A 15,528-nucleotide genomic window follows, 5' to 3' on the forward strand; every position below is an offset into this window, starting at 1 on the left:
TGATGGGTTCCTTAAAGCCCGTCCTTCCATTAAAAACATGGCGCCTGTCCAACGTGGATAGCACAGTTGATGGAAATTGGAGCGGTGCTCTTGGCGGAGAACTTCCATCCGAGCTCGTAACTGATATGTTATCAATGCAAACATCAAATCGAAACGCGAACAATGTTACATTCCCTGCGTAACCCACCAAAACGGCCATGTTCTCCATTTCCACCAAAACACTTGATCTTTGTTTCCAAGACACCATTGTTATATCTGGCTCTGAAAAACGCTCTTCTTGGCCAACCAAAGTAGCTAAAAATTGAGAAAATAAATACATGATAAAAAAAAGAAAACAGCAGAGCTCTCAGGATTACTAGCTAATAAGTCTGGGATTTGACAGGCATGTCACAAAAGCACAGAAACCAATGCTCGTTTCCAACTGTCTATTTTAAGTACAGGCTGCGTGTTTAAGTTGTCCAGAGGCAAACCTTACCCGATAATGACTTATGGATTGGTTATTCTTGGCTCGTGGCATAGGCCCTTAATCTGGCTCATGCGTAGGATTTAACAGAAGGCCTCGTTTTTGACAAACCACCTCTAACACCTTCCAGATTATGGGAGCTGATATTTTGGAATCCAACCCACTCCGATCACTGGACTTTGCAATGACAAGTGAAGGGAGATTTGTGGAGTCCCATTCAACTCAAGTTCGACGGGACACAACCCCATCCATACAGATTATGCAGAGACTTGCTCATGCGGATTAATACTAGTACAGGCAGCTGCGAGGTTGTTGTAGCAGATAAATACTCCACACACCACTTGGTTCCTCTTGGATTAAGAACCACAGGAAATAAATCACTTTACTTGTGTTTGTTCCTAATGTCAAGTAAGGTCATTTTAAAATGCTCTTTTATTTAAGGGCGCTGTAATATCTTTCTCGTTTATGAGGGGAGATTGGCATGGAAGGTCTTCTTTCATGCCATGAGGGGTGGCTTAGTCATATATAGGCACGACACAAACAATAACATGGTACTGCAGATCAGGCACCATAAATGTTAACCAATTATTTGCCTGGGGTGCCTGATCGAGACTCAGCCCCATTTACCAATGTATTGTATGTTGTGGTTGCAATAAAGTGAAAACCATGCTACCACTTCTCCACGAACAGCACCACCACCCCTCCTCCACCTCCAAGGGATCTCCTTATCAACCTGCTCCTGGCATTGGCTAACCAAGCCATTTATAAGACCAGGATGCAGTGTTTGGAGAGGGAGGTCCCAACAAACATCGTGGCCATGTTCCGGGCGCTGGTGCACTCCCGTATCCGGGCGGAGTACATGTACGCCGAGTCAACTGGGGCGGTTTCAGAGTTTGCCTCCCAGTGGGCGTCAGGCGGGGTGCTCTGCTCGGTATCCCCCCATTCGGATTTTTTAACATTAACTCTCCTATTTTAGTGCACATTATTTTAATTTACTGCTGCACTTGATACCGGTTTATGTTATATTTTTGTTAGTCTGGTATTTTTTTCTCACTGCGTCCTTAGGACCAGTGAGTTACCTGTTGATCTGAATGGCCGGCTAAGCCGGCCAATCAGAACCACCAGATTAAATAGTCCCCCTCCGAGGCAACCCTCCGACCTTATGCTAAATAATTGGTTCAGGTCAAAAAGACCCTTCTTTAAACATGAAACGGTGTCAGAAGTGTGTGTTTTTTTTAAATGTTAAATATTTTAAAACAGCTTGGCAACTGTTGGGTCAAATATTGTGAAAAGCACCATACTACTTTATGTATTTATTTCATTTAGGAAAGGTAATACCGGGAAGTAATACATTGAGAGTTACCTCTCGTACAGTTATAACAACAATACATGGTTAATTTAATGTAAAGACATTTCATGAGACATACCACATCTCACATCATCTGTGATGCTTGTCTCAAGATTATAGTTCTTTTTGGGAACCCCTGAGCCCCACAAAAAAAATATATATATTATATATATATCAGTATTATGGTTTAGCCTATCCCATAGCCTCTCTTGCATTCCCAGTAAAATCAACCCCACACTGATGAGACCCATCAAGGTCGAAACAGCTGTCTGTGGGTGGTTTTCTGGGTATGCACCTTAACCCTGGCTGTGCTCAAAGCTGTGACCATGCAGCAAGCTTAAGCCTATAGGGAACCATGTTAAAAATGGTTATTGAGGCAAAAAGTGACACTGTGTGCTCATTTGCATGTCATTTCCCAGAATCCCTTGCTGCAGTGGAAGTGCTGTATGCTGGGTGATAATGGGGAAAGGCGGGGTTGCAGACCTGCCTAAGACATGCAGATGAGCATACAGTTATATTTGTATATGTGTGCGTGTGCGTGTGTGTGTGTGTGTGTGTGTGTGTGTGTGTGTGTGTGTCAAAATGGAGCTATTGAGCGTGGCATATATGTAAACAACAGACGACAGGGAAGCCCAATACTACATCCAACATGACAGAAATACACAGTAAAATACTTATATATTCTCTTGAAATAGGGTCATTTAGTTTAACCCTTTGGCCAAAGTGTTGTAAGCTTGCGAGCCACGACAAGGCAGACACCTGTTCGCAAGGCCTAACACTACCAGATAAAACACTAATATATCTCTATTAGGATTAAAATTCTCATTTACCTCTATTAGGAGGGTGAAAGACAAACATTGGATCTATATCCAGCAGAATGAAAGGACCTGCAAACTAGGGACGTGGGGAGGGGTGAGCTTAAATTCTGGGAAGGAGGAGCCACTAACCTCCAACAGCTGAGACAGCTGAGAATAGGTTAACCTATTTTATCTGGTAGTGTTAGGACTTGCGCACAGGTGCCTCCCTTGTCGTGGCTCACAGGCTTAGAACGCTTTGGCCAAAGGGTTAAACTAAATGACCCTATTTCAAGAGAATATATAAGTATTTTACTGTGTATTTCTGTCATGTTGGATGTAGCATTGGGCTTCTCTGTCGTCTGTTGTACTCAAGATTATAGTGTAAGGAAAACATTAATAAATAGTTCCAGTGATCAAGCCAAAGTGGTAACGCATTTACAGAACCCCAACGGCAAAAATATAAAACTACCGCAGGATGTGAAGACACAGACTCAATTGGCCATTTAAAACTTAGATGGTTTATCATGAGAGCAGAGAAAAGGCAGACATGAAATAGTCGCATGGGCCGGAGAGTCGCATGGGCCGGAGAGTCGCATGGGCCGGGCCGGAGAGTCGCATGGGCCGGGCCGGAGAGTCGCATGGGCCGGAGAGTCGCACGGGCCGGAGAGTCGCACAGGCCGGGCCGGAGAGTCGCACGGGCCGGGCCGGAGAGTCGCATGGGCCGGGCCGGAGAGTCGCATGGGCCGGGCCAGAGAGTCGCACGGGCCGGAGAGTCGCACGGGCCGGGCCAGAGAGTCGCACGGGCCGGAGAGTCGCATGGGCCGGAGAGTCGCCGGGCCGGAGAGTCGCATGGGCCGGAGAGTCGCATGGGCCGGAGAGTCGCACGGGCCGGAGAGTCGCACGGGCCGGAGAGTCGCACGGGCCGGAGAGTCGCATGGGCCGGAGAGTCGCACGGGCCGGAGAGTCGCATGGGCCGGGCCGGAGAGTCGATGGGCCGGAGAGTCGCATGGGCCGGGCCGGAGAGTCGCATGGGCCGGAGAGTCGCACGGGCCGGAGAGTCGCATGGGCCGGAGAGTCGCACGGGCCGGAGAGTCGCACGGGCCGGAGAGTCGCACGGGCCGGGCCGGAGAGTCGCATGGGCCGGAGAGTCGCACGGGCCGGGCCGGAGAGTCGCATGGGCCGGAGAGTCGCATGGGCCGGAGAGTCGCACGGGCCGGAGAGTCGCACGGGCCGGAGAGTCGCATGGGCCGGAGAGTCGCATGGGCCGGGCCGGAGAGTCGATGGGCCGGAGAGTCGCATGGGCCGGGCCGGAGAGTCGCATGGGCCGGAGAGTCGCACGGGCCGGAGAGTCGCATGGGCCGGAGAGTCGCACGGGCCGGAGAGTCGCACGGGCCGGAGAGTCGCACGGGCCGGGCCGGAGAGTCGCACGGGCCGGAGAGTCGCACGGGCCGGGCCGGAGAGTCGCACGGGCCGGAGAGTCGCACGGGCCGGGCCGGAGAGTCGCATGGGCCGGAGAGTCGCATGGGCCGGGCCGGAGAGTCGCACGGGCCGGAGAGTCGCACGGGCCGGAGAGTCGCACGGGCCGGAGAGTCGCACGGGCCGGGCCGGAGAGTCGCACGGGCCGGAGAGTCGCACGGGCCGGAGAGTCGCACGGGCCGGAGAGTCGCACGGGCCGGAGAGTCGCACGGGCCGGGCCGGAGAGTCGATGGGCCGGAGAGTCGCATGGGCCGGGCCGGAGAGTCGCATGGGCCGGAGAGTCGCATGGGCCGGGCCGGAGAGTCGCACGGGCCGGAGAGTCGCATGGGCCGGGCCGGAGAGTCGCATGGGCCGGGCCGGAGAGTCGCATGGGCCGGGCCGGAGTCGCATGGGCCGGGCCGGAGAGTCGCACGGGCCGGCGAGTCGCATGGGCCGGGCCGGAGAGTCGCATGGGCCGGGCCGAAGCGTCGCATGGGCCGGAGAGTCGCATGGGCCGGGCCGAAGAGTCGCATGGGCCGGGCCGGAGAGTCGCATGGGCCGGGCCGAAGCGTCACTAGCTGCTGCCCATTCCGGAGTTTCTATACTTGTGCTCTGAACAGAACTGTGTTACAAGATTTCCCTGTGCTGAGTGACGCAGAATATTGTATTGGCTCATCACTAACGCAACTGAAAAACAACATTTAAACTAAACACACAAGTTCTTCCTGCAGCAGCCGCGTCTGTGACAGGGGAAGGCCTTGGAATAACGCTTCCATTCCATTTACATGTGAATGATCCCTCGTTTATTTACGCATCTGTCTGGTTGGTGAAGATTAAAGGATCGCTGTGCTTTCCCAGCGGAGTTATTAGCCGAGCGTGACAGGGGAGACATTTGTTACCAGCACCGTGTCACATTCCAGGACTGCGCAGCCTTGCAAACATCCCACAGCGCGTCTCCCAATCACGTGGCTGCCCACTAACTCCTAAACAGGGTAATTAAGGAAAATAACGAACTGAATGCACATTCTGCTCAGGCTGCTGGGAAACAAGCTGCTGCTCGACTATTTAAATCAAATACGGTGGGTCTGGCAAAAGCGTATATTATGTGTCTGCAGCGCTTAGACCAGGACTGGCCAACACCAGTCTTCAAGGGCCACCGACCGGTCAGGTTTACAGGATATCCCCGCTTCAGCACAAGTGGCTCAATCAATGGCTCAGTCAAAGACTGATTGAAGCACCTGTGCTGAAGCAGGGATATCCTGAAAACCTTGCCCGTTAGTGGTCCTTCGGGACTGGAGTTGGCCACAACTGGCTGAGATCATAGAAGGGACTTCAGTGGTCCCGAGAGCTTGCAATTATCTTGTACAAAATAGCCATTAATCAACGTATCATCTTTACAATGCATTAACTATATGGACTTCTAGCTTTCCAGTCTGGCTGCGGTCTCTCGTTGATATGATATCTAATAGTTGAGCACTCAATAGGATTTACAAGATGGTATACAAAAAAACGCAATAATTGTGTGTGCCAGATTCCCTCTGCTGAACAAGCTGAATTCAAAATGCAAAAGAAGAAGAAATGTAATTAGCACTCCAAGCCGAGATGAACAATCAAGGTGGTTTATTAACCAATATTTCAGTCCTTGGAAAAAAAAGTTCTATTAAGGACTGAAAGGTTGGTAAATAAACAACTCTGATTGTTCATCTCCGCTTGGAGTGCTGCTGTATATCTCAGACGCACTATTAGAGAGGGTTGGGGTTCCTTACAATGCATCTGATCTCAGACGCACTATTAGAGAGGGTTGGGGTTCCTTACAATGCATCTGACCTCAGACGCGCTATTGGAGAGGGTTTGGGTTCCTTACAATGCATCTGATCTCAGACGTGCTATTAGAGAGGGTTGGGGATCCTTACAATGCATCTGATCTCAGACGCGCTATTAGAGAGGGTCGGGGTTCCTTACAATATATCTGATCTTAGACGCGCTATTAGAGAGGGTCGGGGTTCCTTACCGTATATCTGATCTTAGACGTGCTATTAGAGAGGGTTGGGGTTCCTCAAAATTTCACAATATAATTATAGGGTTCCTTAACTAAATACAGGCTAGTAAACACTGGCTTAGTGAATGGGATCTGTGAGAAAGGCGGGAGAGCAGCAGTTCCAATGCTGCAGTGAGTGAAGCCGAATGAAGAGGTTTTAAAACATAGAAACACCACAAAAACATAAAATCAGTTCAACTGCTTGGGTGCCAGAAACGGGACACAAATGGTTCCACATCACTCATTCTGCAAAACAGGAAACTACTTACTGGGGCTTTCACAGCAAATGTATCAACAAGGAAAGTAGTGGATGAAAGCACATTTTGGGGGCTGTCTAGACGGGCTGGGGTTTAAAAAAAATGTAATTGTCACTATGATTTTCCCAATTCTTTTAACCTTTGCCACTTTTCGTGCACCGTGCGGGTCAGCGCTAACAGACAAGTACTTGAAATCACTCAATCACCAGGTTTACAGGCTATGGACTGAACCAAAACGCCTACCTGCTTCATGGCGGTCTCCCCGATCTTCTCCGAGTGCTTGCGGATGCTCTCCAGGAAGTCCTTCAGGTCCGACATGGAAACCTCTTTGATCTCCTCCCGCAGTTTGGGGATGTTGTCCACCATGACCTGGCAGAAGCGGTAGTGGCTGACCTGGGGCAGGTACGTGTGCTCCAGATTCTCCAGGGTCTTCAGAGCCGGGTAATGTCTGGGGAGTGGAAACACCGCGTGATCACGTACCCCAAAAAGTACCGTCTAGGACATATGGTCGCGCCCGATTTCCTGCGACCAAGACGCTGCCACTCACCTCGCCGCAGGGACATCTCTCCGCCACCATGGCAAGCTCCTAACCTTACCCTGAAAACTCTTAATCTTTACCCTTAATACCAACGCTACCCCTACCCTAAAAACCTTAACCAATTACCCTAAACCCCTTACCTAACCACTAAAATCCCTCACCCTAAACCCCTAACCACTAAAAACCCTTACCCTAAACCCCTAACCACTAAAATCCCTTACCCTAAACCCCTAACCACTAAAACCCCTTACCCTAAACCCCTTACCTAACCACTAAAACCCCTTACCCTAGACCCCTCACCTAACATCTAAAACCCCTTACCTAACCACTAAAACCCCTTACCGTACTTAACCTTATTGGCGAAACGGCTGCGATGAAGGGTCCCGCAGTGGCAAACGCCGGCACTGACGTGGTCGCCGGAAGACAGTCGCAACCAAATGTCTGATTTCATTACGAGGGTTTACGTGCACACACATTTTTCCACTTTCAAATTTGGTTGTGGACACACACACACACACACACACACACACACACACACACACACACACACACACACACACACACACACACACACACACACACACACGATCTGAGCCTAAGGAAGGGAGCGTCTCATCCAACTGCCCCTCCCACCACCACGCTGCTATATATACTGATAGAATAAAAGTGTGTAGAAACATAGCACTGTGGATGTGGTTAGTGCTAGTGTACAGATATAATAACTTAGGAGTAAATGCACTAACCCCAGGTAGTGAGCAGAGGGATACATCTCCTGCCCGCAAATGCCCCTGAATAACTATATGCATATAACCCACTGCAATACACGCAGCACCAGCATGCGTGTGGGAGATAGCTTGTGTCCTGCACGCACACACGCGCACACGCGCACACGCGCACACGCGCACTATATGGTTTTGTTTTAACCCAGACACTCCTACAGAGTAGGAAAATAAAACATTTGTTAAATGACTTATTGATGCCATCTGCTTCATTAGAAAAACACAGCCCCCCCTTAACATGACATTTTCACTTGTTTATTTCCTGTGAAGAATGATTATTTTTATTTTCTGTGTCCAATAAAATTCATTCTTATAAGATACCTTATGACAGGACGCTCAACTCCAGTCCTCAAGCGCCCTTACACCTCCCCCAACAGGTCAGGTTTTCAGGATATCCCTGCTTTAGCACAGGTGCCTCAACCAGTCCCAGCTTCAGCACAGGTTGCTCAACTAGTCCCAGCTTCAGCGCAAGTTGCTCAACCAGTCCCAGCTTCAGCGCAGATTTCTCAACCAGTCCCAGCTTCAGCGCAGGTGGTCTAGTCTTCGACAGACACTGATTGAGCCACCTGTGCTGAAGCTGGGATATCCTGACAACCTGACCTGTTGGGGACGGCTTGAGGACTGGAGTTGAGCCCCCCGATTTAACCCCTTAAACGTGTTACCACGAAACCATTGTAAATTTGAAGGAATAAAAAATGATGTATACCTCGGATTTGTGTTTGTTTTAAGGATGCAAATCCCCTACATGTAAAGCCATAAAACGTGTCCCTTTAATGCTGGGAGAGAACGCCCTTCTTAGCCTGGCCACGCTTCCTGATGCCCTGCATGTAATACACATACAGTAACACAAGTGTTCCTTTAAAAGCAAATCTATTGATCGTTTACAAAAAAACAAAACCAAGTAAATATGAAATGACCTGCAGTTATCAGCTATAAAACCAACACACAATCCCTGAATCCTCCTCTCCTCGCCCCCTAACGCCCCCTCACTTCTCCCACTCAGGCAAGCTCACATTTTTCCCCCCCCACATACTTCAAATTATTTGCTTTCGGTCACAGGGTTATATGGAGTTTCATTTGCACGAGACTTCCCACCCCCTTACCAGAAAACCCGGTCTGTTTACAGACCATTGAGCGGTCACAGCTTAACGCAGCTCTGGGCTGCAAAGCGGGGGGTCACCTTCTGGCCCCATTTGGAAGCCCCGAGCTGCGTGGAGCCCAGCTATGTGTAAACAAGCCTATTGGTGCTGAAAGACACACGCTATGCGGTGAACGCAAGCCTTGGCACCGCGTGTCCCTCTAACAGTAGCCTAAAACCATTTGGAATGTAAATATCGCAGCGAGCGGCCTGACAGGGCAGATTAGGTGTGATCTGATTACACAGGTTTTAAACATCGGCTTCAAAACCGCAGTCTCCAATCGAGGGTTCCTCTGCGTGAACTGTATTATTTGACTTGGCAGGCGCAGTGTTTGTTGAAGGATTTCAATGGAGGGATGTTTTGATACAAAAGGGAACCAAAGTCTGGTGCTCACATCTACCAGCCCGAGTGTGTGCAAAAGTAAAAGGAGATAACACACATACACACACACACACACACACACACACACACACACACGTCCGCAATTACTTCTGCACACAGTGATCTCCACAAAGTCCCATTCACAACCTGAACCAATGCAATTGTAATCAGGATCCCGTGCGCATTATTCAGATGATAACCCGGAGACGCAGCCTGCGATACACAAGGTAATACCGAGATCTAGTGACTGATAACCTTAGCTTGCTTCAGGAGAGGGGGAAAAAAAAGAGGGCAAGAGAAACCCATTCACACTAACTGTAACTCGCCGTTAATACAAGTAAACGTGTGTGCTCCAAGCCAGTGGGTAAAAGACAAAAACCAGCGCGAAGGATAGCTGGTAAAAACTACACATAATAACAGATGGAACTGTGGCCTCGCTGACCCCACATTAATCTTAAATACACTCCCATCTGCCAAAGACGAGTTGCGTAGCGGTTGACATATTGGCCTCCGATACATAGTGGACGTTTGTGGTTTCACATGGTGGGCCCCTACACAGGTGTTCTTGGGCAAATCCCCCTCTCTTTCCCCCATGCTTCCTAATGACATGTACCTCGAGGTAAATCCCCTTAATGTAGTAATACTTTCATCTATTACATTACAGAAGGTCAGAGCGTTATAGGGAACGCTGTAACCGCTTCAGTCCAGGAGTGAGTAACTCCATTTGAAGGCCCTGCAATGTAAGGCCCGGGCCATAGAGGGGTGAGGAGTTCCGAGCCGCGCTGACGCTGAGGCTCGCCTGCTGAAATCTGCGCGATTTCATGCCCATGCAGGCGAGCCAGCGGGCGCGATCGGAGGCGGGGGGAGACTAAGGGAGGCGGGGCAGTGACGTCGCTGGGCCAATCACCCGCGACGCACTGACGTCGACATCACGGCGCCGCGACGTTGACGCAGCTCCGCGCTGATTGGCATCCTCATTGAGGATGCAGGGGCTCAGCGCAGAGCGTCCGCACGCCTCAGCACGGCCTGTCCGTCTATGGACTCGGCCTAATGCTGTTAAGGGGTTATTCATACGTGCACCTTATGCCAGCCGGGGCCAACTCCAGTCCTCAAGGGCCACCAACAGGCCAGGTTTTCAGGATATTCCTGCTCAGGAGCACAGGTGGCTCAATCAGTCCCTGCTTCAGCACAGGCGGCTCAATCAGTCACAGCCTCCACACAGGCGGCTCAATCAGACACAGCTACCACACAGGTGGCTCAATCAGACACAGCTTCAGCACAGGCGGCTCAATCAGTCACAGCTTCAGCACAGGCGGCTCAATCAGTCACAGCTTCAGCACAGGCGGATCAATCAGTCACAGCTTCAGCACAGGCGGCTCAATCAGTCACAGCTTCAGCACAGGCGGCTCAATCAGTCACAGCTTCAGCACAGGCGGCTCAATCAGTCACAGCTACCACACAGGCGGCTCAATCAGACACAGCTTCAGCACAGGTGGCTCAATCAGACACAGCTTCAGCACAGGTGGCTCAATCAGTCACAGTTACAACACAGGTGGCTCAATCAGACACAGCTTCAGCACAGGCGGCTCAATCAGACACAGCTTCAGCACAGGCGGCTCAATCAGACACAGCTTCCACACAGGCGGCTCAATCAGTCACAGCTTCAGCACAGGCGGCTCAATCAGTCCCAGCTTCAGCACAGGTGGCTCAATCAGTCCCAGCTTCAGCACAGGCGGCTCAATCAGTCCACTGATATGAGCCACCCGTGCTGAAGCAGGGATATCCTGAAAACCTGACCTGTTGGTCACCCCCACCACATCCATTCACACTTGCATAACTTTGACACGTCTCTTGTGCTTACCTTTTAGTCTTCATTTGCACCCGCAGTTTGCTGTACATCTCCAGAACTGCAGGAGGGGAAATAATTACAAACAAAAATCATAAATCACACCACCGATAACACCTAAGCACCAGCAGGAAGAACGTGCTCCCCTTCTGTACCCAGAAAGTTCAGAACAATATGAAGTTATAGTATTCAGCACAGGTTGGCTATTAACTCAGAGGAAGCCACATTTCACTTGCTTTACCAGTCATATGCTAACTTGCGTAATGAAATGTTCTACACACCGCAGCGTAGCTCACATCCCTCTGTGATATATAAAGGCATGTGGCTTATTAAACTAGAAGCTGCTCGGACAGGAAAGCTGTGACAACTGCTACAGAGCACCGTTACATCTCACGGCAAACCGCACGGGTACATCTCCACGGCAAACCGCACGGGTACATCTCACGGCAAACCACACGGGTACATCTCCACGGCAAACCGCACGGGTACATCTCCACGGCAAACCGCACGGGTACATCTCCACGGCAAACCGCACGGGTACATCTCCACGGCAAACCGCACGGGTACATCTCCACGGCAAACCGCACGGGTACATCTCCACGGCAAACCGCACGGGTACATCTCCACGGCAAACCGCACGGGTACATCTCCACGGCAAACCGCACCGGTACATCTCCACGGCAAACCGCACGGGTACATCTCCACGGCAAACCGCACGGGTACATCTCCACGGCAAACCGCACGGGTACATCTCCACGGCAAACCGCACGGGTACATCTCCACGGCAAACCGCACGGTACATCTCCACGGCAAACCGCACCGTTACATCTCCACGGCAAACCGCACCGGTACATCTCCACGGCAAACCGCACGGGTACATCTCCACGGCAAACCGCACGGGTACAACTCCACGGCAAACCGCACGGGTACAACTCCACGGCAAACCGCACGGGTACATCTCCACGGCAAACCGCACGGGTACATCTCCACGGCAAACCGCACCGTTACATCTCACGGCAAACAGCACCGTTACATCTCCACGGCAAACAGCACCGTTACATCTCCACGGCAAACAGCACCATTACATCTCCACGGCAAACAGCACCGTTACAACTCCACGGCAAACAGCACCGTTACATCTCCACGGCAAACAGCACCGTTACATCTCCACGGCAAACAGCACCGCGACATCTCCACAGCAAACAGCACCGCGACATCTCCACGGCAAACAGCACCGCGACATCTCCACGGCAAACAGAACCGCGACATCTCCACAGCAAACAGCACCGTTACATCTCCACGGCAAACCGCACCGCGACATCTCCACGGCAAACAGCACCGTTACATCTCCACGGCAAACAGCACCATTACATCTCCACGGCAAACAGCACCGTTACATCTCCACAGCAAACAGCACCGCGACATCTCCACGGCAAACAGAACCGCGACATCTCCACGGCAAACCGCACCGCGACATCTCCACGGCAAACAGCACCGCGACATCTCCACGGCAAACAGCACCATTACATCTCCACGGCAAACAGCACCGTTACATCTCCACGGCAAACAGCACCGCGACATCTCCACGGCAAACAGCACCGCGACATCTCCACGGCAAACAGCACCGCGACATCTCCACGGCAAACAGCACCGCGACATCTCCACGGCAAACAGCACCGCGACATCTCCACGGCAAACAGCACCGCGACATATCCACGGCAAACAGCACGCGACATCTCCACGGCAAACAGCACCGCGACATCTCCACGGCAAACCGCACCGCGACATCTCCACGGCAAACCGCACCGCGACATCTCCACGGCAAACCGCACCGCGACATCTCCACGGCAAACAGCACCGCGACATCTCCACGGCAAACAGCACCGCGACATCTCCACGGCAAACAGGGGCAGAGAAGCAGCAGAGAGGAGCTGAAGCAGCCATGTACTCATCGTACTAAGTGAGCGGGATTAGGGTTCAATGCTATAAATTGGGATATATTTTCACACTGGCTCTGCGTGGCAGGCACAGTGGGGAGGGGGGGGGGATAATAATCCCCTTCCTCATCCTTACCTGGCAAGCAAAGGTTCAATTTATCCACCGTGGCAGTGATATTTCTTTGCTGAATCCGGCACTGTTGCAGCTCCCTCATCGAGGTCAACAGCTACATAACGAGAGAGAATAGACTCATTGAGATGCATGTAATGCGGGGTGCATGTAATGCGGGGTGCATGTAATGCGGGGTGCATGTAATGCGGGCTGCATGTAATGCGGATACTTCCCACCTCGACCACAGGTGGCCACCCACTCCCCGGGCAGAAAGCGGACTTCTACGTCATAGCACCATCTTAGGCTCAAATAATAACATCCCTCAGGAATCCCCCGTCACAGAGAGGTTCCTGACCAAGGTTTATTTATTTATTACATCCATGTACAAAATCAGAGGCACTGAAAAAACGGTAACACAATAACAGAACTCACAGAATAGGCGTCATATAGTTTTATACCAATTACATTCCTACCAAAACATTTAAGTTACGGCTGGTAAAAAACTAAACTAAAAGGACAATAACCCTTCCCGCTAGAAAGTCCATAGAACATAGAGCACCTGTGAGTGTCTGTCTGCTATAGCAGGGGTGCGCACTCTTATCCCCCTGCGCCACCCCGCTCGCACTCCCCGGGGTCATGTGACGTCACGTTGCCATGGCAATGCAACGTCACGTGACGCCGGTTGACCCTGATGCGTCGCTGGGAGCCAAGCTAAGTTAGCTACAGAGGCCTCGCGCGGCCCCCCTGTAACTGCCGCCCCCCCCCCCCAGAAAATCTCGGGCCCTCCAGTTTGCGTACCCCTGTTCTATAAGTCCCCAAAACCTGCTTCACCCCCCACCCTTTTTACATGTCATGGTTAAGACGCACACAAGGATTCTGGGAAGTGACATGCAAATAAAAACCCAATGGGGTCAGTTTTAGATTAGAGTATCCTATTCATAAAGTGGATACTAATCTACAGCAGGGCGGCCACATCCAGTCCTCAAGCCACAAACAGGTCAGATTGTAAGGATATCCCTGCTTCAGCACAGGTGGCTCCATCGTTGACCCAAGGTCACTTTGCCCTACTAATCCCACTCAATCTCCATGCTTCTTTTGATACGGGTTGATCACGCTTCTCCTGCATATTTTAAACTCTTGATATCCCCAACAAATCTCTAACCTGGTTCCCATCCTACCTCTCCCAACACACAGCGTCTCTGTTGCTAACATATCCTCGTCTCCTGCCAATCTGTCTGTCGGTGTATCTCAGGGCTCGGTTCTGGGACCTCTCCCATCACACAGCGTCTCTGTTGCCAACATATCCTCGTCTCCTGCCAATCTGTCGGTGTATCTCGGGGCTCGGTTCTGGGACCTCTCCTTTTTTTTATCTCTACACACTATCACTTGGTGACCTCATTAACTCTTTTGGCCTTAAGCATCATCTCTATGCAGATGATACGCAGATAAATCTATCCGCCCCGACCCTCACTCCTGCAATCCCGTCCCAAGTCTCGGATTGCCTCCTGGCTATATCCTTATGGATGGAGCTCAGCCGCCTTAAACTTAATATGTCCAAAACGGAGCTCCTCATATTTCCCCCTAAATCTGGCCTAATACCCCCTTTTCCATCACAGTAAATGGTACTACCATCTATCCCGTCGCCAAAGCCCGTTGCCTAGGAGTGACATTTGACTCTTTCCTTTTACATTCACATTCACGGCATGGCCAAAATGTGTTGCTTCTTCCTCCGTAATATTGGCAAGATCCACTCTTTCCTCTGACAAATCTACTGCAAAAACGCTAATGCTTGCCCTTACCCTCTCCTGTCTGGATTATTGTAACATACTGCAACAGGCCTCCCTGCCTCACAACTTTCTCCTTTTCAATCTATCCAAACTTTGGCTCCTAGAATCATTTCACTTTCTCCTAAAACAATATCCGCTCATCTCCTCCTTAAATCCCTCTCCTGGCTTCCCATCGGATTTCGGATCCCCTACAAAGTTCTCCTTACTTTCAAGTCTCTCCACTCACCAGCTCCTTCCTACTTATCAGCTTTGATCTCTGCCTATGCCCCAGCTCGTCTCCTGCTCTCTACTCATAACTGTCTCCTTTCCATACCTTTCCCCTCTACACCTCTCCCTCACCTTAAACCCTCAGTGCCCCTTACCTGTGGAACTCCCTCACACTCAGTGTACGCCAAGGACCTTCTTGCCCAACCTTCAAGACAAAGCTGAAAACCCACCTCTTAAATGAAGCATCCCAATAACCTGGACATCTAGCTAGCATACCAGTGTCACTCCTACCAATGACTGCCATCTACTGCACTTATTCCCTCACCTGCCGTCTCTGTAACTCTCCCAACATACCACTTCGAGTATAAGCTCTCTGGGGCAGGGATTTCCAGTTGCGCTTATTATAATTCCCTGTACTGTATTGTCTTTGTAAAGTGTCGAGTA

At 51.0% G+C, this 15,528-nt stretch overlaps 1 protein-coding gene across 6 annotated transcripts in view; it reads right to left on the bottom strand.

Annotated features, from left to right (window-relative positions):
- The window catches only part of EXOC6B (exocyst complex component 6B), a 434,433-nt gene that overhangs the window by 292,230 nt on the left and 126,675 nt on the right, over nt 1–15,528 (bottom strand). For all 6 annotated transcript variants that reach the window (XM_075573299.1, XM_075573282.1, XM_075573265.1 and 3 more), the window contains exons 4-6: nt 13,115–13,205; nt 11,057–11,102; nt 6,602–6,806 (exon numbers count right to left, since the gene is read on the bottom strand). In XM_075573299.1, the coding sequence (XP_075429414.1) occupies nt 6,602–6,806; nt 11,057–11,102; nt 13,115–13,205 (342 nt within the window). The remainder of the gene's footprint in view (nt 1–6,601; nt 6,807–11,056; nt 11,103–13,114; nt 13,206–15,528) is intronic.

The sequence above is a fragment of the Ascaphus truei genome, chromosome 1 (genome assembly GCF_040206685.1).
Source record: "Ascaphus truei isolate aAscTru1 chromosome 1, aAscTru1.hap1, whole genome shotgun sequence".
NCBI classification, from domain to species: domain Eukaryota; kingdom Metazoa; phylum Chordata; class Amphibia; order Anura; family Ascaphidae; genus Ascaphus; species Ascaphus truei.